At 39.5% G+C, this 26,970-nt stretch overlaps 1 protein-coding gene across 1 annotated transcript; it reads right to left on the bottom strand.

Annotated features, from left to right (window-relative positions):
- Positions 1 to 6,583: 6,583 nt before the first annotated feature.
- Positions 6,584 to 22,479, bottom strand: LBR (lamin B receptor). The gene is made up of 14 exons (XM_065833685.2): positions 22,133 to 22,479; positions 21,832 to 22,012; positions 20,143 to 20,331; positions 18,418 to 18,501; positions 17,554 to 17,731; positions 16,786 to 16,982; positions 16,288 to 16,342; positions 14,718 to 14,912; positions 13,307 to 13,410; positions 12,775 to 12,900; positions 12,510 to 12,678; positions 11,168 to 11,248; positions 10,950 to 11,072; positions 6,584 to 9,523 (listed from the first exon to the last, which is right to left on the bottom strand). Exons 1-14 carry the CDS (start codon positions 22,171 to 22,173, stop codon positions 9,363 to 9,365), a joined length of 1,884 nt encoding a protein of 627 aa, XP_065689757.1. The 5' UTR covers positions 22,174 to 22,479; the 3' UTR covers positions 6,584 to 9,362.
- Positions 22,480 to 26,970: the final 4,491 nt, after the last annotated feature.

The following is a 26,970-nucleotide window of genomic DNA, read 5'->3' as shown; positions in this document are numbered from 1 at the left end:
TCGGCAGTCGCTAGAACCAGCCATGCTGTGGTTTGCAAAAAAACTGGGGACAGGAGAGGCCTCGAGGGTGACTCCCCAAATTCTGGGATGGCCCAGTACGGAGCACTGGGCTCTCGTGGCTGCTCTCCTGTCTGAAGTCGCTCCGCCAGAGGCATGGCCTCAGCTTGATGATGGGGTGGTCATCACCCCCCAGGTAATTCAAGCAGCTATGCTAGAGCTTCCATGGAGAGCGGCATCAACTTCTTCTCGCAAATTAGCAGGGAGATTGGGATGGTTATTTGTTACTGGTCTTAGAGCTCTTGATCGTGATGTTGTTGCATTGAAGAGTGAAATAAGAGAATTGGAAAAGGAGGTTGAGATTTTACAGGATGCAAAGGCGATCACACAATAAGTAATTACTGCTCAAGCAGAGCGGTGCTATGAGCTGCAAGATAATGTAGACCGGTTGCTAGCATGTATTGCTAAGGAACGAAAGGAAAAATATGCCAAAAGTGAGTTTTTGTGTTCTCAGGTTTGTACTCCTACCACAAAACACTCTTGGAATCCCAAGGAATGAGATGGAAATATTTGGAGTGAATCCTCAGACTCCAATATTGAGTCTGAATTTGATCCTGACTTAAATGGCAGGGAAGTGGTGGGAGCACAACCCCCCATACAAATGAGGCTGAAGCAGGAACAAGCAGATGAGGGGGGGTAGATAGCACATACTCACCCTCCGAAGGAGTTAACGGCATTTTCAGAGATCTCTCAGCAAACAAGTGGGGAAGGAATTGCAGCACAGATTTTGCCAGCTTGGGATAGTGGAGCTGTATCTATCCATTTATTAGCAGATGAAAAAGATTTCTTAAGCCCTATAGCCTATGATGATCAGCTACAACAACGATATGTTCAGCTGCAAACTGTCAGAGGTCCGGACAGGCAAGATATTATTGCACCTATGCTATATCAGTGTTTGTGTGCAGCAGTTTTAACAGCATATGCTGAACCTGTTGAATCTGTGTTGTCCCGTGGAAACTGGTGCACATTGGAGGAAAGTATTGATTTAGTGCAGCAGATGGGGGTGGTGTATGCATTGATTATGGGATCTGATTCGGACAGGGTAGGAGTGACAAGTGCTACAGATAATGCAGGCACTCTAGCAAATGCCTTGAGGGGAACTGGGGCTGTAATTTCAGGACCCTCTGTTTGGGTGGTGCATAATGGAAATCTGGCAAAACTGAGAAGAGTTACAGCACAGGTGATGAGAACACTAATGTGGAATGATGTAGTCCAAGCTGGTATCCCACAATCAGAAATAAGCGGGATCATGCCATCACAATTTTTTTGCTGCTTACAAAAGTTAATGCTTATGCAGAAAAGCCAACCAGCCCTAGCCCCCCCGCCAACACTGCACCCACCCTCCACCCCACCTGCCTCCTCAGTGCAAGACCAGTTTGCCTTTACCTGGCAACAAAAGCAATATACTTGCCGAGTATTGCCTCAGAGATACAAACACAGTCCCTCCGTTTGCCACCAAATCATAATAGCTGATATAGCACTATGGTCGGGTACTGTTACTGATTGCCATGATATTGATAATCTGTTGATTATGGCAGTGTCACAACAAGAAACTGAAGCAGCTGCTGAATTTTTGAAGGTGCATTTGCAGGACCAAGGCTGGGCAATTACTCTGATGAAAACACAGGGCCCTTGTGCTACTGTACTATTTTTAGAAATAGTTTGGCATAGGCAGCTTAGAGAAACACACAGTCCAGCAGTTTTCTGTACCAGCTGCAATAAAACGATTACATGCCTTTTTAGGATTTTTAGGGCATTGGAGGATTTTCATCCCTACATCTTCTGTGGAGGAGGATTCCCCTTGTGAAGGGTTAATAGCAGAGCACAATAAAGTTGACTCATTTGGGTCTCAAAACAGTAAGAAAGCAGATAATATGACCTCTGCTGAGCTGCATGCTCAAGCTCTAAATGTGCATATAGCTTGTGGACATGGATCAGCTTATGCTGCACACACATGGGACACTGGTCACAATCAAACCCCTTTGCTGTTATATACTTGTAAAACATGCTCACATCGTTGTGCTGCTTGTACACAGTTACGTTAAAGAGCACGAGGAAAGGTAAAACGGGGTCAGTGGGTCTTGAACACCTGTCAGGTTGATTGTATTGGCCCCATATCCCCATCTAGGGGGGGTGGCAATATGTATACACTTCTGTGGATACAATGTCAGCACTAACTACAGGGGAAATGAAATTATTCACACCAATGGATTGTGAAGTGGGACTGCAGCCTATTGATCTAGATGCAAAAATTCATATGACTCCAGAGAATGCCGTATGGTTTTGTACCCTGACTTCTCCTCTTATGTTACATCCTTTACTAATATCAGATTCTTGAGTTCTTGTATTTCAGGTATCTTCAGTGAACATCTGTGTTTTATGTAGAGGAGACAGCACTGGAACAATGTTATTGATGTCATAGACTCAACATCCGACTGAAGTCCAACCTGAAAAAGTGCAGGCCACAACTTTCCAGTCTGTGTAGGCAATTAGCCCACAACAGGTTGTTAAACCCAGTGATACCAGCTGAAGAAGCTGGAGCAGCAGTGTGTGTATTACTGGAAGGTGACAGCCCACATAGCTGAGTTACAGAATTGTGCTATGCTAAGAGATTTTAACATTAATGTTTCTTATTGTTGTTTCTCTGAGTAGGTAGTAGCTGCAAATGCTGCTTTGATTTTGAAGTCATGTGTTGCTTCAACACAGATGATGAACTAGCCAGCATGGAAGACAACATCTTGCATCTTTGGAACTAATGCCTGGCTGAATGACTCGCTAAATTCCCTGAAAAGATGAATGGGACACCTGATTATTATAGAAATATGTTTTTTCCTTTTTCTGTATGTGTTTATTGTGTGCCCCTGTAAATTGCTCTGTGCTACACCTCACAAGCCCAAATGAACAACTCTGGCTTTGTTGGCCCCAGCAGAAGCAATTCACGTGAGTGAGGGGGTGGAATGTATGTGGATATAGCGGAAGATTTGGCGAGGAGGTTAGTTAAATGTAAATACACTCAAGTGACTTGCACCTGTCTGTAGAAAAAGCACACACATCACACTAATTGTCTTACTGACCTTGTGTGCTTGATGAGTAGAACCTCTGTGTTAGATAACACAGGCCTGGGAGAAACTCTGGGCACCTTATCACTGTGTCTGAGATTCCCGCTTTGTTGTGAGAAAGAGCGGGAGGCTGTGCCTGCCTGAAGCCTTGAAATACAGGCGAGCTCAGCAGGCCCAGTGATCTTCCAGCAGGGCTGAACTGACCAGCGCCTGTGTCCCCGTTTGTGTCACCTCTGCCTGGGAGCTCAGGTGTGGCTTCGGAGATCCCCCAGTAGAGAGGTAACTAAAATAAAACTTGCTCTTTGCAAATGCATCCGTGGCCTCTGACTCTTCTTGCGATGTGCCTGCGTATGTGTACACATACCAGTAGAAAGGCTTTTCTATTAATAGTTACAGTACATTTTCTTAAAGCTGCGTTGCCAAATTTTGAATTTTAATGTAGATTTTAGCTCAACTTTTTTCCTCCTCCCCCTCCTTTTTCTGCTCATTAATTTTCACTTATATTCTTAAGGATCTACCAGGCATTACACTATTTTTCATAGGGATTCACTTCATCTGATTTTAAGCTTTATTTCTGGCCAGCTGATAACATTTAAAAGTAGGAATGGAAGCACTGCAAGGGTCCTGAGAAGCTGGTCCTAAGATGAGTGGACAAGCTCGTGTATGCACTGTTCAAATCTCAGGAATATTGAGACAGGCTGGTGACACTAATATTTGGTTGTGTAGAGTGAATAAGGCCCTGTGTATGTATATATATCAGTTTAGATGTCAGAGTGTGTTTCCACTGATGAATTACAGTCAGTTATATTTCTCACCCTTGGGATCTCCATTAATTATGTCCCCTGAACATCTGTAAAGACATTTCTCACAGCTATTGTGTGGACTGACTGAAATCCTCTCGGCACCCGCATCTTCCACAAGAGGCATTTTATGAGGTAAATATAACTGGCTCAAATTTCCCCATTTTCAATTGCAAGTCAACTCCATTTACATTTCACCCAGGCCCCCAGGAGGGGTTTATGATTCAACAGCTGATCTTTAGGGCACCACTGCTGCACGTTCAGCTTTCCTTTCTTTGGCTGAGGAGTGAACAGAAGAATACGAAGACTCATTGAACCACTATCCTCTTAGTCCTTCACATAGAGGTCAAGCAGAGAAGCAAATGATCGCACTGAAAAAAAGGTAATCTTCCAACAGTAAGGCATGCGGAGCCAACGCTGTGAAGTAACAAGCAACTAGTAAATAACCTGCTCCACTAAGGCTGTGTAATTTGATATATAATGTTGTAAAAGATACATTAATAAAAAGGTTTTGCTGTACTCTGCCTGCCTGGGACCGCAAATGGATCCCGTCACGTCCTATCCCCATTCAGATAGCAAAGAACAAACCACCTCAAGGTACAAAACAAAAATCACTTGAAACATTTGTCTGGATAGACTTCTGAGGAGAAAGATGGATGGTATGTTGGCATGATGTGAATATGACAACCATACCAAAAAAAAAAAGAAGCCGGAGTACCAATCCAAGTTTGGCAACTTCAGTCTTCTCTTCAAAAGGTTTCCCCACTCAAAAACCAAACAAAACAAAAACAAACACCCCCCCCAAAAAAAAAAAAAATAAACACCAAAAAAAGACCACAAAAAACCCCAACCAACCAACCCACCACCACCAAAAAAACAAACCAAAACCCAATGCTTAGCTTTTCTGAAATATTAAAAACATAAAAGCACTATCAAAGTATTTTCTTCCAGTTTTAGGGAGCTTCGCCACCAGAAAAGTGTTGGAGTCTTTGGTTATATACAGACACACTGGAGAGGTTGTACACCCACTCCCTGAAACAGCTTTCACTCCACAAGAAGTGAGGACCGTGCTTCTGATGAGGTTTGAATGAGCGGTTGTAAATGTAATTTACCTGTGGCAAGTAACTTTCTGTAGGTTGTCCTGGTTTTGTTAAAAAACAAGCTTCTCTTTTAGTGAATTTGCTAAAGCCTTCATATTAGCTGCATTTTCCTGGAGAACCAGATACATGTTTTGGTAAACATAGCAATGGAATGTGTAGTTATTGATAAGCATGGATGCACATCTCACAAGAGGGGCAACGAGAAACAGGTAACCAAGAAACCGATCAACTGTGTATAACATCCCATTCACATGAATACTTCATATAAAAGCGGGAGATCACAAGAATCTTGTCCCTTTTTTCCCTTTTGCTTATGGCCGACTTTAGGAGAGGACCTTGCTGGTCGTCCCTGCGAACTGAGGCCTAGTGACAGACTGAATCCAGCTCCGGTTGGCTGCAGAGTCCAATCCAGGACTCTGGGTGCTGGCTCTGCAGTTGCTGAGACTTTCAAGATTGGTTTTGTACATTTTGTATTATTTTCTCTATTCTCAATAGTACCGTTAGTAAAACATTTTTAATTTTTCCAACTCTCTTCTCTCTGTCCTTCTTTTCCTCCCAAATGCCCGCCCTTAGTGGGAAGCGGGGAGAGGGAAGGACAAAAGGGGGAAGGGGGACTGAAGAGGAGGTTAACAATACATCTGCCAGGGTTTGATTGTCTCCCCGCAATCAAAACCCTCACTACTGTTCCTTCAGTCATGTATCATTTCCACTGGAGTTTTGTTCACATTAGGTCAAAATAGCACAAGGTTTTTAGGCTGCATCCCACAATTACACAAAGCTGTTGTTTGCTTTTTGACTTCTAATAGAAGTTGTGGGGAAAAACACAGTATAATACAGGCAAAATAAACATTACTTCAGTCTTTTTGCAGCTAAAACTAACAGAAGAGGAACAAAAGGAGGTAACACATCAGCCTTGCCACTCGGCTGAGCTCCCTGAAGGCACGGGATCCTGTCACCTCCGGGCTTACTGACTCACGCTGTGACAGCAGCCAACCCACCAGGCCAGCACAGACAGTGTCACTGAGTCACAAAAGCAGGTGCCCTGCTGTGCCAGTTCCGTGATTGACAGTTCTCAGACACTTCTAACGATGATTATTTCATCCCTCTGAAGCCATCATGTTTTCCAGTAATCACCTTTTCTAGCCCAGTAACACCAAAGTTACTACCCACTGAGGTTTTCTAGCCTGCTCTTCCTTCCCCTGCCACGCCACCTACTACTTAGTGCTTTAATTTTCTTCAGTCCAGGCAGATGAACAAAGTAGCTGATGTAGATGGCGCTGATTCAAAGAACAAATGCACTCTCGGACTGATGGTAGATCTGTAAATTTCTGCAGAACGAGGCAAAGAAAGCAGAAGAAAAGGGAGAAGCAGAGATATCCTTTTAAATGGACAGACCTCCTTTCCTTAAAATTTCCCACACAGGCTGCGAGAAGCACCATGTATGACCATGTAACAGTTAACCCAAAACCACTGACACAAAGGGAACTTCAAACTTGCATCTTAATAAATCAATGTGAATTTTTTTTCAGAAACCACAAGGAATTGGCCAAGTAAAAAAAAAAAAGCATTTCCGAATTTTAAGCAAAAGCTTTATTTTAGTTTATAGGCTTGTTTGTATTAAAAACAATTACTTCAAAAATCAAATTCACAGAAAACTCAGCATGTAAATAAACTGAAGTTATCACTGGTCAAGATCTGTTTCTGAAAGACAAGGGCTCTGAATTACATTTTAACCAACTTGCGTGACAACAGATAAAACTGGGATGGCTGGAGCATCTCCTAGTTGACAGCCTGGGGAGTTAAAACTGTTCCCCCACCTTGGCATATCTGAAAACACCAGCTGTGAACTGGTGCAGTTAATCAATTGCCCTATTTCCCATTTATCCATGGACCAACCACCGAAAAAATGTATCCCAGTTTAATCTGCTACATCATACAAGTGTGTGCTTTTGCACATTGTTACAGGCACTGTTGTTTTCTTCGAGGAACAAAAGTACTTGTCTTAAAACAATTTCCTTACAACACCAACATACAGATTTTCAGAGGAGACTATCACAACCAAGCTACATTATATACACAAATGTACAGTTATCTTTCAAAAAATGCCTGTGTACAAAATAGAGGGTTCTTTTATTAAAAAAAAAAAATTCACATGCTAAATTTCAATTACATCAACATTTTTAAAGAATCTAATATAACTGATGAATAATAGCAACATTCTGATTTATTAGGAACCTTCCTGCCAGCCAGGTGTAAAGGTACCTGCGCTATTCAAGATACTAAGAAGCTTTTTTGGACAATTTGTGCTATAAACCTCACGTATGAAATATGTGAAAAGCTATCAGTTGTGATAAGAGAAGTTAGTTAATTAATGCAAGATTTTTTCAGTAAAGTATAAAATTATTCTACTTATTAAGTACATACTGCAAAGGCATCTGATTTACAGCCAGTTAGACAAAGAACACAACTAGTGACTGGAACACATACATTAGTTAAAAAGTCAAATATATACAAAAATATATTAGAAAGTGGTCGAGCTTAACCACAGGCTCATGTAAAAAATGTTGTTTTAAATAGCAATAGCAAAAAAATAGCTATTTTCTCTATCTGCAACAGTACAAAAGGCAAAACCTACATATGAGGTAGCAATGCCAAATTAAAAAAAACCCATGACTTTGGATTGAGGAGCATTTCCTACATTTTCATAGCATATCTGTCAATACAAATATTTAAATGAACACTTCAATTGTTTCAAGAATTAATACATTAATTTACAAAAATCTTTATTCAATTAACATGTTTTTAAAAAATTACTGGAAATGCGTTTAGTTACTGATTTCTCCTGTTTCTAAAAAAAAGCTATCAGGACATGGACCTGTTGGAGTGAGTCCAGAGAAGGCCACCAAGATGATCAGAGGGCTGGAGCACCTCTCCTATGAAGATGGGCTGAGAGGTTGGGGTTGTTCAGCCTGGAGAGTGCTCTGGGGAGACCTTCTAGCAGCCTTCCAGTACCTAAAGGGGACCTGCAAGAAAGCTGGACAGACTTCTTCAAAGAGCATGTAGTGACAGGACAAGGGGCAGTGGCTTTAAACTGAAAGAGGGGAGATTTAGATATAAAGAAACGATTCTTCCCCATGAGGGTGGTGAGGCACTGGCACTGGCTGCCCAGAGAAGCTGTGGATGCCCCATCCCTGGAAGTGTTCAAGGCCAGGGTGGGTGGGGCTTTGAGGCAGAAGGTGTCCCTGCCCATGGCAGGGGGGTTGGAATTAGATGATCTTTAAGGTCCCTTCCAACCCAAACCATTCTCCAATTCTATGATTTTCAAATCCAAACACTGTACAGCAAAAAAGTGGAAGCTTTATTATACACACTTGGTAAATGCTATGGTACATCAAACCATAATTTACAAAGATCAGAATAAGCCAACTGTGGATGCTTTATTATTTTCTGCCAAATACGCACACACTGCACCTTTTGCTACCTCATGTTCAATGCTCGATGCAGGACTACGGTTCACTACCACAGCTCTGCCCACGGCTGAAACAAGTGTTTGTATCATCTACCTTCAGAAGCCTGAGCCAGAAGCGTGGCTTTTCTCTAGGGTCAGGGGCACTGCCAGGCAGCAGCTTGGAGTCCCCCTTGGTCTGGGCTTAAACTGCCTCAAGCATGTGGGGATGGGATGGGAGGGACAGTTGTTCCCCTTCACTTGTCCTCCCGATCCTATCCCTTTATCCATCCTGCACCTGCACGGTGAGAGTGGCCACCTGAGTCTCCCTGACCAAAAAAAAAAACAAAAACATATCCCATGAATGAGAAGCCAGGAGAGGGACAACCACCCAGATGAGCTGTGCCAGCTCTAGGCCCTCAGGAGGGTCAAATCCTCTGCTTCCAGCTCCACTGACCAAAGAGACCCTGCTGCTCCTTCAATCTGGGCAACTGAGTCAGACATCTGAAGTTAGATGGTACAAGTAACACAAAAAATGAACTGCATGGAACTTCTGCATTTATTGTATTAAGAAAATAATATACTTTACATCACAGTGCTTAATTAAATGCAATAAAAAATGTAAACTCAGGATTCTAGATAAAATTTCACTTGAAAAATTAGGGCTCCGAGACTTCTTAAAATTCACAATTTTTTAAAAATTGAAGCAACAGTCAGTTCACATAATTCACATATTTAAGATTACTTGTAAATACCTGTTGATGCACTCCACTGTTTTGTCACTTTTTTAAAAAAAAAAGCCTAAATAGCAGATAGATCAAGTGCAATGGTAAGAGGTATATTTTTATTCGCAAAGAAACTAACTTTAGAAGTAATTTGCAAGTCAGGCATCTGGAGTGCTCTAGTAGATGTAAGGAAATATGCGGTATGGTACACGCTGGCAATACCTTTCCCATGCCAAGCCATACTTTTGCTTACAATGATGTTCATCACGAGCTTCTCTATGAACAAGCAAGCAGATGAAATATATCACGTAGAAATACGGTAAGATGTGATTAAAACCTGTAGAATAAAGGGAGACAGTCACTTTGGATACAGAAAAGAAAAATCCGGAAGTGTTAGGTATTAACAACGTGTACTAAACAAGTAACATATACTTGTTATGGACTGAAACACCCTGTACTTGTATTCTAAAGCATCGTGTACTCACCAGGGCAGGGCAAAAATTGTGTAACATGTTTACATGCAAATAGGAAAAGACCCACAAGAAAAAAAATCCTTAAAATTCAGAGTCTCAAAATCTACCAACTGTATGCTCAATTCATGCAAAGCTGGCAAACATTTTACATTCTTTAGCTACCAAAACCAGAGAAACAGTTAAACCTCTGCAGCACTGAGCTGCTCCACAGAGTTTTCTCTGGTTTGGCCGCAAGCGGCCACTCTCGCTTTTCTCAGAGCACAACATAATTGATCCCCTTCTACCCCCATGCAGTTACACCAACACTTCCACTTCTGTCATTACAACACTGACAGAGGATTCCAGTCTCTCATTTTCATGGAGAGAAGCCTCTTCCAGGATACAGTCTACAAGTGCATAGGCTAATCTAGTACTGTATACTTTCAATTAAAATCCAAAAGAAAATTAACCCCTGGAGGAACACTTGAAATCCAGCATCCTCTCTCAGCTGATGCCCCAGGCCAGGGCCTTAACCACTTGATGACAAAGTCCCACTCTACCAAATCTCTGTATGTCCCACTGTCTGCAGAAGTTACACTGTGCCTCAGCTTTGTCTCAGCAGAGCAGCTGGTCTGCTCATTTCTGTGCTTTTATGGAAGAGAAACTCCTTCAGGCAAGGGAGGAGCCCAAAGCCATTTCTGAAACTTGAATGACACGGGGCCGGACTACGATCCCATCTATTTTTTAAAACTCTTACTGCTCTTTCTAAGCTCTTGCAAATAATCATGACTATAAAACCACGCTGGTTCCCTACTTTCCTCCAAGTGCAAAGTTAATAAAAACTAGGAAGTATTCATTAAAGAAACTTTGAAACAATGTCACTCCTTTCTGTTTTATGACTTAAAAAAAAAAAGTATTTGGCTTAATGTACATCCCTATATGTGGTAGCCCTTGTCTCCAAACAGATTCCCACTTTTTGAGAACTTCCTTTGAAAACACTACAGCACAGCCACTAACCTAAAACAAAAAGGTAAGAAACAACCTCTTAGCAAGCAAGCCCCATTGTTATTGGATGATGAAGTGTTAGAAAGAAGAGTCAAATCTATGATATGTCAAATTCATACTAAGATATAAAGGATAAGATACAATAGAAAACAGGTGCCACATAAAGCTTGTAACACAGAAATCTGCCATTCAATTAATTACAGATTTTATTGTCTCAGATAATTATCGCTTTGTATTTCAAACCCAGGCAGACGCCAAAATAGACAAGCATTTTTGATAAAATCCACTTCAGTTTCAGGAACTTACCACAGGGTAGGGACCATGCCAGAGCCATGATGATGTCACCAAGATAATTAGGGTGACGAACAAAACCCCACCAACCGGTGACAAGAAGCCCTTTTCCAGTTGCAGTGGGTATAAATTTCAGGTCTGTGAAAAGAGTATTGTAGTCAATACAACAACTGAAATGTGTATTTAACAAACAAGACACTGTATAGCAATTAAATAAGAAAAAATGCACTTACAGGCCAATTTGGGATCTCCTGGATTCCTTCGGAAATTATTTTTCTGACAATTTGCACTACGGAATATGTAATACCCAATACCTGAAAAAAAATATTATTTAGTTTGCACTTTCAGTATTTTCCACTTTTGTTTCCATCAACAAAAGCACTCTCATGCTCTCTGCCAGTCTTACTACAAAGTATTTTCCTATGAGACAATAATTGATATCCTTCAGTTCTCAGAGCTATAACAAAATAGTAATGCTATTGGAAATCTGCATTCCATATGATCTTACACTTAACTGAGTAACTGATTTTGGAGAAGCTTTATCTTCACATCTACTTTTACATTTTTATCTGACTTAGTTTATTAACGTAACATTGAATTTGAAATTAATATGAAGTGACATGCTGCAGTTTATAAGACTACAGCTCTGTTAGCAGTCCAGTATTTTGGTGCCGTGCCTACTTCATAAACTGACCAGATACTTAAAAGTTCACAATATTAAAAGTACTAAACAATGAAATATTATCTGGTTTTGAAATCCATTTCCCCCATCATTTTCACCAGGCAGCTTAAATTTGCTTTTTTCTGAGGCTTTATTGAAAACAACATGATTACGACATAATTCAAATAAATATTTTTGAAAAGAAATCAAGAAAAAAAATCCTGAAAATGAAAAAAAGATGTTTTTTTTTTTCTCAGGATTGCACATACTAAGTTGTACACCTTCATCTTCTTTCCAAGTGTTCAAATTCTTCATCATGTCTACAAAAACATTTTCTTTTAGGTTTACTAAGATAAAATTGACAACATACAAAGCCATATTGGTGCAAATTTACAGTCCCCTAAGGATACAAGATCCTTTCTCAAAGCAATTGTCTAGATCAAAGGAGATGTTTTCCATTGACAAGGGTCTGTAACTATGGGCATCATGGATGGAAATGCAAATTATTAAACAACAAAATCTCTTTTTTCCCCCCTCGGTTCAGGAAAGTATACCTAACAAGCTATTGACTTGTTTTTTATGAGTCACTCACAATCACTCAGGCTGACTTTAAAAGACATCTGCTGCACTTCATACAAAATGTTTTAATTTGCTTCTGCAACTCCAGACAGCACCTAGCAAAAGATGCCTCTCAGGAGAACAACCACATGTCCAGACTCTCATCTATCCTTCATTCAATAAAATAAGAATTATATTTTGTATTGAACAGTAGTCAGACACATGCTTCCACCAGCTCTGATAATACAGAAAATTTGATCACTGCATCTTACCTGAAGCTTCAACTCACAACTCAAAGAAACAAAATCAGTACTACATTGTTAATACCAGTAACAACAACATTTTTTATAACTTACAGTTCAGAATAGTAATTGCAGCAGCAACAGGCCAAGAAATTGCAGTAGGATGACCAACCAAGTAGAAGGCCTGCAGACTGTAGACAAATGGAACCCATACCAAATCACCGAATGCTAGCATGAATCCAAAGCCATCATGGGTAATATCCATTGTAGTCAAAACAGCTTCCTAGAAACAAGGAGAAAGGAATTTAGAATTCACAAAGCCTCACTCATTTAACGCTGTAATTAGAAATTCTAAGAGTTTAATACAATTGCCATTTACCTCATTCCAAAGAGCATCCACCACGTACAGAAGCTGAAAGCTGTTGACGAGTATCATGGACAGAGATGGTGTACTTTGATTCTGTATCTTCATCTCAGCCAAGAGCATCGCCAAGTTTATAACAACCTAGTTTAGAAAATACTTTATTACAAATTTTCCTTGTAAAACTAAGTGGTCTTTTCTATTACACTATAGGACATTTTTTAATACAGACGTTTTTGATCGATGTTTCACTTAAAAAAAAAAAACAAACACCTATCTCACAAGCCACAGTTTGCAACTAGCTACACTTCTGAAGCTGTATAACCTGAATATATGAATACTTAAAGAAAGATTTTCATTTCCCATAAAGCAAAGGAGACAATGTAGAAATTTTCCTAAAGTGAATAAAAACAGTCACTAAAAATCTAGTAACAGGAAACTGTTTTATAAATACATATTGTATACTTAATACCAATTATACATGTATATATAAAAAGAATCCATTTGTGCAATTTTTAAGCAAATAAAGCAACTAAGATTACTGACTCACCCAGCCCATTAATCCTGGACGCAACTCACAGAAGTATTTGAGGTCAAAACTGCCAATACGAGGGTTTAATTCATGTCCAGTAAAAAAATCATAAATAAAATACCCTGCAGATAAGACACAGCCTTTGTTAGCAATACTCTTCCTTTTATCTACCACTACACTCCTCCCCACAAAGCAGTTCCTGCTTTCTCCTAAAACTGTCTCATTATAAATTTTTAAAGAACCTTTAGATTGGCAAGGAAAATGTGGGAGTATAGGCAAAATACAAAGAAAAACCCATATGGTTTATATTTTAAGAGGCCCAAATACTGTATTTATTAGGAGGACTAAACACTTTAGAAGTTACTGTAGCTTTATTTCTCCTTGATACTTGTTTCTTATTTTCAGCCTTATCCTGAAACTCACATCACAGTTTCCATGAACATGATCTTATGGTATTAATTAATACTACTTTTCCTCCTACTTCATTGCTCATCTCTGGGAGCAAGATTTTCTTTAGCTGTGACAACTACCTGTCCATCAAAAGAGATGGACAAGAAAGAAAATAGAGTACCTTGACTTCAATTTATCCTGCACTGAGTCAGCAAATAACACGCGCTTTGCATAACAGCTACAGAATGCTACCATACCACTTTACAGAGACTAGAGCTGCACTTTCCAAAGAAAAAGCTATTCCTGATCATTTATTATTTCCCTTCACATACATACTGCACTGACAAAGGAACTGAGGATATTAGAATACTTCATTTTAATACACTAAATGTTCTGTCCATTAACTCCCTGTCTTAGTCGCCCTATGATCATTTTAAAAGCAGTTTGTTTAATGTTTAATGCTAATCAACTTTTCAATCTATCATTTATTCTACAAAAACATACGCATATAGTCAATACTTTCTAGGTAGGTAGTCTAACGACTGCATTGAAATTTCTTCTGAAAACTCAATTTAGTCAACTAGATTTACAAGTGCACAGTAAAAGTTAACAAATAAACAGTAATTTCAAGTTCTGTATCTAACTTCCCATTGCAAAAATATCTAGATTTTTCAGTTTTCCTTTCCATGCACAGCTGTTTCAGGACAATGCCCACCAGCAGGGGCACTACAAAGCAAACTAGATAAGCCTCTTAGAAAAATGCTGAAAGGAAGGAACTGGCCCTCTCATCGTTAGGGGACTAGATCAATCAAGACATTTTTGTGTAAGCTATTCAAGATAATCCCACTAAAATTTTAAGCATTTTACCATATCTGAGCGTGAACAAAAAATTGCCATTTAACTTGCAACATGAATTTTACATTGATAGAAAGTAAAATACAGCATTATAATAACCAGCCCGAAATCGAGCCTCTTATTAATAAAAATAAAACTGTAGCAAACAATTGGAAAGAAATTATTGAAAATATTTATAACTCACCGGAATTTCCACCAGGTGCTAGTTCTTCCTGGGGTGCTTTCAGGGACCGAATATACAGATAAATGCTCAACACCACAGAAAAAGCTGCAGCTGACACTGCAAACTGCATGAAGTGATCATACAAATAATGAAGCTCAAATTGAAAGTATAATAAAGTTCCAATAACTGCAGCAGTCAAAACAAAAGCATAAAACCCTAAAGGATGTAGAAGAAAAACACATTAGTCAAAATAAAAAGCAAAACATTCTAGCAGAACCTACCCAGTCCAGTTTTTCTCCTTTCTCACTTCTTCTGAGATTTGTTTATATTCCAGTAATGTCTAACACATTCTGTGCTCCTGAGCTTCAAACTTCTGGGCCACGGCAATATACTTACAATGTTCTATCTATACCTTGCAATTTCCTTTGCTTCTGACTACTTCCAATGATAGAGACTCAACAGTTTCTCTGTGACACCCATGCCAGAGCTCAGTTATCTTCACAGTAAAAAAAAAAAAAACAAAACAAACCACAAAGTGTTTACTGATGTTCAGATGGAACCTCCTGTATTTCTGTTTGTGCCCATTGCCTTGTCCTGGCAGCAAGAAGATGGCTTCTTCCTTCCCCTCCTTTTTTTCTGCTCAATTTTTTATTTTATTTTATTTTTATTCTTTCCTCTTTAAACTATCCAAATCATTTAGCTTATTTCTTCCCTTTATCAGAATACAGAAAAATATTGCAGGGCTATGTCTCTGCTAAAGTCAGAAGTTCAAAACCAAAAGGCTTTGAGGCAGCCTCAGTATGACTCACATCCATAGGACGTAATTCAATCTCCTTCTGTGATTTACAGCCCTATTCTGACTTTAACATGGTGCATCTTAGCAGACTATGACAAAAGCCCACTCAAGTTTTTAATGTAACATTTGGATTCCACTGTCACCAGACAGTGTCCTTAAACTGACTAAACAAGTAGGTAGTTTGCAATACCTGCAAGGCAAAGTAGACTTTTCTATTTAAGCCTGAAAAAGCAGGGCTGCTGAAATTTGTTAAACCATACCCTAAACCTAGACAAGAAACTTGCCTTATTCATAGGAAGTGAAATCAGGTCCAAATAAAGACTCAGAACTGTTCCTCCCCAGGCAAGATTAAGGACATCTTAAATCAATTAAAACACACTTCTTATTAGTCCGTAAATCAGAGACATTCAAGACTATCTAGACACATGGGTTAAGATCTTTTCAGATCACTCCTGAACACCTCTTCCAGCGCAACAGTCCATATTACATGACCATTACTAACACTGCTGATAGGCAACTGCTCAGTTAGCAACGACACAAGGAATATGACAGCAGTCACCAGTCACAACTGGATGCACACGAGGTGCTCTGTTTAGTGCTCTTGGGCAGTTAGTTCCTGAGCATTTTTAACATTCTTCTCCCAAAAAAGGGCTCGTCCTCTTTTATGAAAGATTTAAACCAGGTACTTAGTTTGACCAGAGAGTGCATAATTTATCATTCATGTCTCGTGGTACTGAGCACTGCAAATCAGATGGTAGCATCAATTTTCAGAATAAGCAACTGCAACTTGCTTACCATTTATCCGGTAATGCAGTTTCCTTCCATTTGAAAGAGGCAGGCCTTCTACAACCTAGGAAGAATAAAATACTAGTGTTTCAACAACGTACTTTCTGGGGGCACTGGCAGGGGAGGGAACTCAAGCACAGCTCTGCCACAAAGACATTCAACCAAACTAACCAGCTGGACACATTCAAATCCGAAGATATGCATTGTTTTTGAAAGTATACTCTGGCTAGCAAAAGAGTAACAATTTCAAATAAAAACTGTTAAAAAAAAAAAAAACTCTTCCTAACCAGACTCAAGAAAACAGAACTGCTCCAATCATTGTAAACACATATAGCAATAGAACAACATGACTGAATGATCTATTCATTCTAGTGTTCTTTGAGAAACTGCTAGTATCCCTCAGGTCATAAAAAGAGGGAAATTCACTGCATTAGGAACATACCCCACATTCAGCCTAAGGTACATATTAATTATCCATAAGGGCTCAACTGCTACTGAACAACTTACCTTTCCAACTGGCAGTAAGTAAAACAGAGCTTGCAGGAAAAACCACAGAAGAAAAACACCAAACACCCTGGTCTCCCAGAGACTTTCAAGTGGTGGGAGAGGAGGAGGGAAGTTCATCAGACTAGGGTCATCTTGTTTGCACATCAACAGCAAGTAGAATACAGCAGCAGGCAGGAAAAATATCAGTGTGAATGTGCCTGTAAACAGACATCAGGTCATATTAGAAGATAAACATAGAAAATAAAAATAGTTTCAATCCCACTAATAAAGTTTAATATTAACTTCAGTAACAGAGGAGAGGTTGTCATTATCTATTCCTGAAGCAAGAGAGCAGAAATCCCTCAATCACGTAACGGGATACAGAGACATTCTTCTCACTCCCATAAGGGGTCATATAACCAAACCAAAAGATAACACCCATTTCATGCCTTTAAAACTGTTCAAAAACTGTATAAGGAGTACTGTAGAGTTTGAAGCACATTGGTTTGAAAATGTAAAAACTTTGTTAGATAATTCCTAAATTTTGTTTTGAAATATTTAAATCACACAGTGCAAGGGAAGCCTCAAGACCTTCACTATATTTCACAAGAGAACCAAGTGTAATAACGGTTCTTTGACTGCCAACACCAGTACAGACTGCAGGAAGCAGTGTCATATCACTCTGGATTCTGCAACCAGGAAAAACAGTTCTTGACATGACAGTATGGTCAGTAAATATAAAACATAAAAGTACTAATTTTCAATTATTACAGCAATCTGCACACATACCAATTCTTCCACCAAACTCCAGGTCCTTTGTTTTTGATGATGCTTTCTCAATTGTTTTTATTGTCTCAAAAACCTTTTTCTCTGAATATACCTCTTCTTTTTTCTTTTCTTCTTTTCTTGGACGCAAACTGTACTGTTCAATCACACGCTCTATTTGCAGGTCTGGTTTCAACTTTTGCTGTTAATGAAGAAAAAGAATTTACTAAAAAAATTGCCAGTGATTTTACTCAGTTTTTTATTTAGGAGGACATTACTCACTATAGAACACCAATACACAAGTATTCTACTCCTATATAGTACTTAAGTTTACACATTCATATGAAGAGAATGCTAAACCCAGTTTAATTGTGATCACTTTAAGACATGGATACATAACAGCAGCAGTTTCAGTACAAGTCATCCATTTGCATCCTCCTCCCTTCCTTTCTGCCATAACTTTGTGCATTAACTGACGACTGGGACTGATGTGGCTTAACAACATAAAGAAATTAAAAAAAAACAAAACAAAACAAAACAAAAACAAAACAACCAAAACCACACCAACACAAAAAACCACACCACACACTTTCTATGGACAAACATTCACTCCGTAAAAGCATGGGAAAGAACACAACTAACCAGTGAGGGCTTCATGGAAAACAAACAAATAAATAAACAAGAAAAATTAATGCTATGCAGCTCTAATACTCTTCCCTTCTGACAACTTCATTTCCCTCTGTCCTGAACTTAGTTAGCCGAACTGTAACCTATTTGACCTCTGAGTTCTATCTTGCATTCTATTTCTCCTCAATTATTGTATTGCTGTTTTCTAGGGACTTCTGAGAAAGCTCAGTTAGAATGTGACATAAACCAGAATGTTCATACCTCTGAGATTACACGGGATGTGTCATTTCTTTCCGTACTGTCAGGTTCACCATTGTACCTTCTGGTGTTATTCTCACTCGGTTTCTGATTAGAATAAAAAAAATAGTTTCAGCTTTCTGAAAACAACAGCTGCATTAAGTGTAAGTATATAATAAATAATGAACGCTAACTAACTAGCGGGTTTTTTTCAACTGCAATTGCTCTGGTTTTCTCCACAGGAAAACAAGTGGGTTCAATAACCAAGGTATGGGCAGTTCTAGCTCACAAACAGGGGAAGAAAACTCATTTAAGAAAAGGAAAAGGTTACTAATTCTTCTTAATTAACAGTGAATCAAGTGAGAATACAGCTTCCAAGTTATTTTTAACTCATCATTAGAAAGTGTTAAGTACAAAATACATGTCTATTTAGTAATTCTATTAGGAAAGCACAGCAAATTTCAGTGTCCCATATATGACACTGCTCTGCAGTTTGGTTTTCCACTAAATATCTTTCTAAGAAATAAATTCTCTTACAAAAATTATTTTAATGAGTCTAGGTTGCAGAACTCTGGGAAGACACAGCTCATCTGTTTTACTTCAACTTCAGCTTTGCTGAAAAGGACCAGGTCTTTCCAGTCATACATCAATAAAGATATTTAAACTTTTTTGTCTAAAGTGAAATATAGCCACTTGCTACAAACTAGTTAAAATTAGTATTTGGTCCACAGGTTATGCACAGGGTCACATATCTCAAAGCAGTTCACCACGGAACAAAAACCACCACAATTTCAGTGCCAAAGAATGCTTTTAGTAGTAGCAATTTACTAAACTAAACTCATCTATTTGGTTTAGATTGGTCCTGTTTAGTTTAGTTGAAACCTAACTAAAACCTACTTATTTTCAATAGATCAACAGAAGGTATTTCTAATTCCAGGCACTGCGTCTCAGACAAGTATCACTTGAAACTACCTCAAGAGTACAAGAGGCAGAAGAAATGCTGTTTGTCTCTTAACAAAGAAGCATCATCTCTACTGTGCTTCACTTCCAGAACACCACAACCATTTATAGTACTCCATAGAACTTTCGCAAGAAGGCGAAGAATAAACATCATAAATTTCAGCTAAAACCCAGATATCTGATAAACTTACAAATCCTTAGAGAGTAATTTTTATAATGAAGACACTTATGCAATATTATCAAGCAGCAAGGCCATATATTATAATCTCACACTTGAATTCTGCAGCATTTCTCCCATAGAAGCTTCATGTTTTCCATTACTATTTTAATGAACTGTGTATGAAAACAAAATTCATTTCAAATTCTAATACCTATATGCTATGTATTGATCAATACATCTTATAAGTAGGCTAACTTCCTTGGCCCCATTTCACAAGTAGGAGCATATGGCTAACAATTATTTCAATATTAAAATATTAAAGAACCTGTGTTTGATTGAATTCTGAGAGCTTCACAGTACCACCAAATTCATACAGAATTTAACAACATAGGTTTACATTTCAAGAATTTCCTCGCAACTCTGCAAGCTATAAAGTGTATTTTCAAAGCAAAAAAGGCAGTTCTGAGATACACTTTTGCAGCTAATTATGTTGTTTGGGGAACATGAACTACAGATTTCGCAATAACAAACCCAGTACACATGAAACAAATCTTTAGCAAACAGCAAAAATTTGTTTTAAAAAAATCCAACAAACCCACACACAAAGAACAAACAAGCAAAACTAATACCAGTAGATCTAAGTTGGTTTCCTGAATGACTTTCTTTTTGTCATCTCTGTGTTCTCTGCTTTGTGAAGAAGAACGACGTCTGCCTTTTCCTGGCCGACCAGGAGATCTAGATCGAGATCTGCTAGTACTTCTTCTGGATGGAGAACTTGAAGAGGACTGGCTCTTCCTGTGCTTGAATGATGATTGTGACTAAAAGAAAGACGAAGAAAGCAAAACGTTATTTTAGACATTCCAAAGACTAATTTTAGAAACTTGCTTTTTTTTGCGATGAGGACTCTGGCATACAGTTCTAAAGAATTCTCTTATTTCCTTTATTGATGCTGTACAAAGGTAGTGAAGAAAGAGCAACTACAGCATACCCATTTTGCTGGTAATATCCAAGTTATCCTGTCCCAAATCTGACTGCTGACAATTCCTCTCAGAGCTACAGCAATCAGGACACATCAGGACACTGATGTGGGCTATCAATATGAGCAGCAAGCTCTTAAGCCTTTGCCTAAGTCAACGAAATGATAGCCACCTCTTAGGCCCTAAGAAACGGGTATCATTTCAACTACTTAGCTTTATTAATACATTTGGGCTAGCAATGATCTCTTTAAGGCAACATAGCTCAGATCAACATCCAAAGCCATCTAAATCATTAAATTAGATGAGATAACTGATTTCATAAACAGCTTTCCCCAAAAGTACTCAGTTTTATTTTTATGTGAAGTCTACAATCCTCATTTTCCCATATACAATTTTCACCATACTTTTACAAGGCACAAATGCTTTATGACAAAGGAAAGTATTTTCTCAGCTTGAGTTTGCTAACATGCAAGCACAAAAGTTAGAAAGTCTTAAAGCAGTGAAAATGTTTGTCTAGCTCAAACATTATTTCCCAAATGAAAATGTCAATTACAGGGCATCTACACTCTTACCAAAGAGAGAAACTACAGCTCACATAAACATGTTAGCTTTGAAATCATGCAAGTTTCAGAACAGGCCTTAAAAATCAACTATAGCAAACATTCAAGTAGCTTTTTGTCTCATGCATTATTACAAGTTTCAGTTCAGTTTAAAATGTATGCAGAGTTTTAAAGGCCTTTATTAGTAACAAAAACAAAATAATAAAGATACATAAAGAGGTATAACCCTTTTTAAACAGTTCCTAATTGTCACAAATAGAACAAAATACCTTTAGAACCTTTGGGGACCTAAAACAGTACAAGCTAAACACAGATGCTTTAAGTATGTGCTTAAAGGGTACACGCTATTTATATTTACAGTGATCCTTAACTACATGCTTGCATCTGTTTTCAAACTTTTTTATTCAGAAGTGGTAAAGAGTCAAATTAGTATCAACCCTCTGATTACTAGCTTTATAAGCTACCTGAAAACAATTTTTCATGAACAATCATGCTACAGAGTTCCTGAATAATCAGACTACTTTTTCCCCAAATGTATCACTGTTTTTTTCAGCATAAAGAAAATAATCACACTTCCTTGGAGATATGGTCAGCATTCCGAACTTCTACTTGAGACACTACACAGGAAAAAGGCTATTATTTAGCACCAATTCCTTTAAGACAGAGTTAATGAAAACATGCAAGGCAACTATCCAATTATAAGTTCTATTTTTATCTACATCATAAAACAAAGATAATCTTCCATTAGAAATAATGATAATTATATGAATTGTGTACTTACCCTTATATCACTTTCTTTCAATGCAAGTTCAGTCCCATCTTTGTACTTAACGGTATAAAGATGAGAAACATCATCATAATTAGTCACTTGTACTTCATAGTACAGGACACTGCCGGGCCAGCGGCCCATCACCACCTCGCCATCAGCAAACCTCCGGCTTGGCATTTTCCAAAAGGAATCTCTATAGTAAAGACAAAAAAAAAGAAATCAAAACATATGCCAGCCAAACATTAGTTTGAGGTTTTCCTACTCTATTTCCATATCATCCAGGATGGAACAGGAACAGTAAACAACTCTTTACCTTAAATAGGCAAAATACTGCCTGATAAGAAAAAAAGCCATGATCTGTTTTCCAAATTAATAGTAGATAGAAGAAATAGTCTTCAAATAGAGCAAAGACTGAAGTTAGATGTTATGAAAAAGCATTCAAATGTATTAATAGTATATCTAGACCAGTATTCAACTGCAATACACAATCCCCTTTGTCAGAGAATCAAAACCAGGCAAAGTATATATTTGACCAAAATTACATAATACAGTTTATCTTATCTAGATGGTATCTGAGTGTACTCTAACCCTCTCTTCTCGTGGTTCAACAAAAATTACAACAGTGATGATTTCTAAATGTTAAAATAAAATGTCCAAAATCTGTTCAATGCACACAGCCACATTTCATACTTGCTTCAATTTATTATGTCAAACACTCAAAAGTCAGGAAACGTCTGAATTTAGGCTCCTATCTGGGCTGCAGATTTTCTCTTTTCCAGCTATTTAGGACAAGGCATGCAATGCCTTTTGTAAGGCCTGTAGGAAAACAAAGTACAGCATCAGAGCAATCACATAATATCCTGAAAAACTCAATTCTATCCCCCTGACTACACCATAAGGTTTTCACCTGATATTAACAAAGCATGGTTTAAGTGGCTACGACCATCCTTGGTCCACCATACCAGGGTGCTAAGAAAACCACAACTGCAACTTAGGGGAAGTTATGGTTTTAAATGCAAAGTCCCATATAACTCCTTGAAAAGTGCCTTGCATTATGTCATTATCTTCTGAAAATACATATCCATAGCAGAAGATACTTTTAACCTGAACTTCTGTGACTCAGGCCTCACCATATAAAGTGAGGGGATCTTTAAAGCCTAAGGTAAGGTGCATACTAACTTATCTACTATCACTATGACAAACATAGGAACTAGGGAAGGGGTGGGGGAGCAAACCAGCCAGTAAATGCTTTTGTCTCAAAACATTTTAACCTGTTTGCTATAAGTAAGATGTGAAACCACACAAAATGAAGTGAAAACAAATATTTAACTAGGTACTCATTCATTACACATTAACTAACCTGTAGGGAAAGTTAGATTTTCGACAGAAAATACTGTTAACATGCAATCACAGGCCTTCATAACACATTGGGGGATGAGGTGACATGAGGTTTTTCAATCAACTTTCACTCTGGCATTTCCTGAAGTTGCTTGCTATTGTTAAATTTTACACCTGTATAGCTCTCCAAGTCAAAGAAGAAACAAAACACTCAAAAAAATTCCTTCATGTGGATGTCACTGCTAATATTCCTAATTGCTTTGGAACAGAAACATCTGGCAACCTCTTTTGCTCTATAATATTTGATGGAGCAAAACGAGCTAAGTTTTATCATTTGGCTTCACTGATACTTGCCAGTTAGAAAAATTGTCAAGAGTTCTAGTCTCTTCTTGTAGGCACATGCTCTTTCAGCTCATCTGTCTTCTACCTAGTGTTTCTTGTCCGAGTCCCTTCATACTTTCTTGTTCTTTCCGAATTCCCACTCCTGTGACTGTTTTATCCCAGTCAGTTTAACCCCCTCAAATTCATGGCCTTGTTTCTTATGACTCCACTAAATAAAATTTCCATATTTTCATTTTAAATTCTCTCTCCTTACACCCCTTTAATTCCTTGGGGGTTTTCTGCCTTTTCTGCCCCTGTTCACCATCTTAGTTCCAGTTCCCCTTTGCCACCTCTGAGCTCAAGATCTGATCTCAACACTCTTGTCTGTCTCATTGTCCAGTTTTCTCACACAAAAGACAGTTCTTAGGAGACCTATGTCTATTACTGCCCTTTCCCCAGTCTTCTGCATAATTCCTCTTCTTCCATAAATAGTCTAAACACCGGTCCTCAACCAAGTCCAGTCATAGCTTTCACCAGATGTCATGACCTGATCTAAAGACTTCATTTCCTCTTTGCTGTTGTACTTCCTACACTCTAGGCAACTCTTTCTTCTCTTTACCTGAAACTCCTCAGGCATGATCTGTAAACTCAGAGCCTGACCAAGACAAAGCTGCTAGATCCTACAACAAAGTTATGAAAAACAGTACCATAGGAGTTTAAGTCCGTTTTGAAGAAGGGAAACAATTTTTCACACAGTTGTTACTAAGGACATGTAAACCAATTTTACAATTTACAACAAGCACTTCAGAATTTAGATATAACTTCATAGGGATAATAAAATGCAATTCTCTGCCAAATCCAGCATTTTTGTACAGAAACATGAAGACAGCCCAAATAAAGGATAACCTGATGATTTAATTCTTTTTAAGAGCAGAAAGACCTCTTCTCCTCCAACCTTGTTCTCAAAAGGAGCTGAAGTTAGTTTTAAGAAGCTGGAAAATGTGGTTGAAGGACCTTAAGTTAAATGAATGTTATGTAATTCAGCCTGATGTAGATATCCACAATATGAAATACATTTAAGCAAGTGGAAACATCATCGTGTGATTCAAAAGTAATGAGCAATCTTGTTAATGGAAAGATCTACTTATTTTTCCATTTTTTCCTTAAATACTAAAGCTTAATAGTGAGACCAAACATGAAACACTAAAAAAAAGTAAATATTACTTATTATCCTATCAAAAATTACCACCTTGCTCTGCATCCCTGTACCTCTTGTGAGGGAAGTTTGCAATCCTCATTCCATATATCCCACTTCAAAAACCTAAACCTTTTAAAGGCAACCTTCATCTGTTCAGATAACAAAAACCATTACTGGCATCAAGAAAAATACAGATAGGAAGTCTTTTACAAAAATACAGTTTAGAAGTTACATTTTTTATTTACTTTTCAAGCTCTCCATACACCTCTGCTAATTTTCAGGGTATCAGCTGGCATTAGCCTACTTATAATAGTCCTATACAAACTTGTAAATTCATATATCAAAGTGACCTCAAAAGAACATTACTTCATACAAAGAACCCTACACTATACAGATACCTGATTCTAAGTATGTCCACTTACTCCCAAGATGAAATATGTGTTTTCTGCAGCATTATGTTTTTCCTTAATGAACCCAGACTCTAAGAGAATGGCTCAAAAGGATTTTGTATCCTACACCTACACCAAGCCAAGACAATTAACACACAAGTCCGTGGAGCTGAAAAGTTGGTCAAGAAGAAAAGTTACTGCTGACTCAACCAAGAACGAAACAATTAAAAGAGTAACATGACAGGGAATCATATTGCCCCATACACCCACTTCTGGTCTTTCTTAATGACCCTCTCACTAGATATGTGGAAAGATATTTTACTCCTGTCAATAAAATAAAAAGCTGTTGGCTTGTAGCCACTAGAAGATCATACCACATCATCAGAAGTTGAGTGCACAGTTTTAAGAACTAAGTAAAAAAACAAACAAACAAACAACCCCCAAAAAAGAAACTAAAGTTTTCCCTCTTGGATGAGCAAAGGTCATACATATTCATTGATTCTACTTACTAATTCTGCCATCACACCACTTGTAGATAATTGTATATGTCAGAGGAGGGAGCCAGTTGAATGCAAGAAAACAAAAAATCCATGAAGATAAAGAAAACTCTGACAGTCAAGACTAACAAGACGTGGTTTTGTACATGCAAATTACTACTGAATTCACCAGAGACCAAGCTGTGGAGGACCTTTTCAGGATCATCATTACATGCTCTACATTTCTAGCTCTTTGCCACCAAGCTCTCTTTTCAAGTATTTGGGTCTTGAAAACTATTTAGCCCTTTAAGTATGAAATACAGACGTGTTTATGTAATCTTTATGGACCTCTCAAACTGTCTGAATTTGGACACAGGCTGACAGGTCATATTCTGGTGGAAGCATCTACCATTGCTAAAGCTTGGCTCGACCAAACAGCCAAATTAACTTCACCATTATAAACAGCCACAAATAAACCTCAAGGTAAAATAAAAACCTATCAGTCGTCAGACAAGGAAACGAGGCTCTTCCCTTGAAAAAGGCTTTTCAACACACGCACTGAAAGCGGAGGGAACAGGCCAGGAAGGTGAACTCCGCAGGCAAGGCCGCGAGAGGCGGCGCGGTGTTGACAGGAAGGGACCCGTGTCCCGGGGGCGGGAGGAGGCCGGGCCCCTCGGCCCAGCTCCGCGGCTCCGCCCCGACCGCCCTCCCGGGCCGGGCCTGGCGCGGGGACTGCGCCGTGGGGGCAGGGAGGGGCCGCACCTCCTCCCTGAGCCTCTCCCACGGCGCGCCCCCGCCACACCGGCTGGCCGCGGCCTTTCGCCGGGCCGCGCCCGGCGTCGCTGCGGAGGCAGACGGCAGCGTGGCGAACAAAGCAGGGGTGCCCAGCCCCACCATCCTATCCGCAAGGGCCCACGCAAGGGGTTCGGACAACGGAAAAAGGCGCCACTCGCCCGCCTACCGGGAGAGGCCTGAGCAGAGCCGCGGCCCGACGGCCGCGCATGGGGGCGGAGAGAGGCGGCGGCGATTGGCCGGAGCGCTTTCCCTTGGGAAGGCCGCGAAGGGGAGGGGTGTGTCCCGACCCGCGCCTGCCCCGGTGCCGCCATTCCCTTACCTGGTGCCCGCCCTCACCGGGCCGGGCAGGAGGCGCTTCCGCGGAGTGGCGGGAGCCAGGCCCGAGCGCGGCGCTCTCCGCTGAGGGAAACAACCGCCCTGAGCGACGGTTACGGCGCGCAACGGTCCGCCCCTTCACCCCGCCCCTTCCCGCCCGCCGACGGCGCCTATTGGCTGGGACGCGCTGTTTGAATCGTGGGTGGCCGCAGCCTATTGGTTGCCGCGCGATGGCGCGGTCCTCCTGCCCGAGGCCTGCTGCGCGCCCGCCTCGGTGAAGGGACAAGCGGGGCGGCTAGGCTTCCTTCACGGCAACGGG

Source organism: Patagioenas fasciata, chromosome 3 (assembly GCF_037038585.1).
Source record: "Patagioenas fasciata isolate bPatFas1 chromosome 3, bPatFas1.hap1, whole genome shotgun sequence".
Lineage (NCBI taxonomy): Eukaryota > Metazoa > Chordata > Aves > Columbiformes > Columbidae > Patagioenas > Patagioenas fasciata.
Note: the sequence above shows the minus strand (reverse complement) of the source record. Positions and strands in the feature narration are given on the sequence as shown.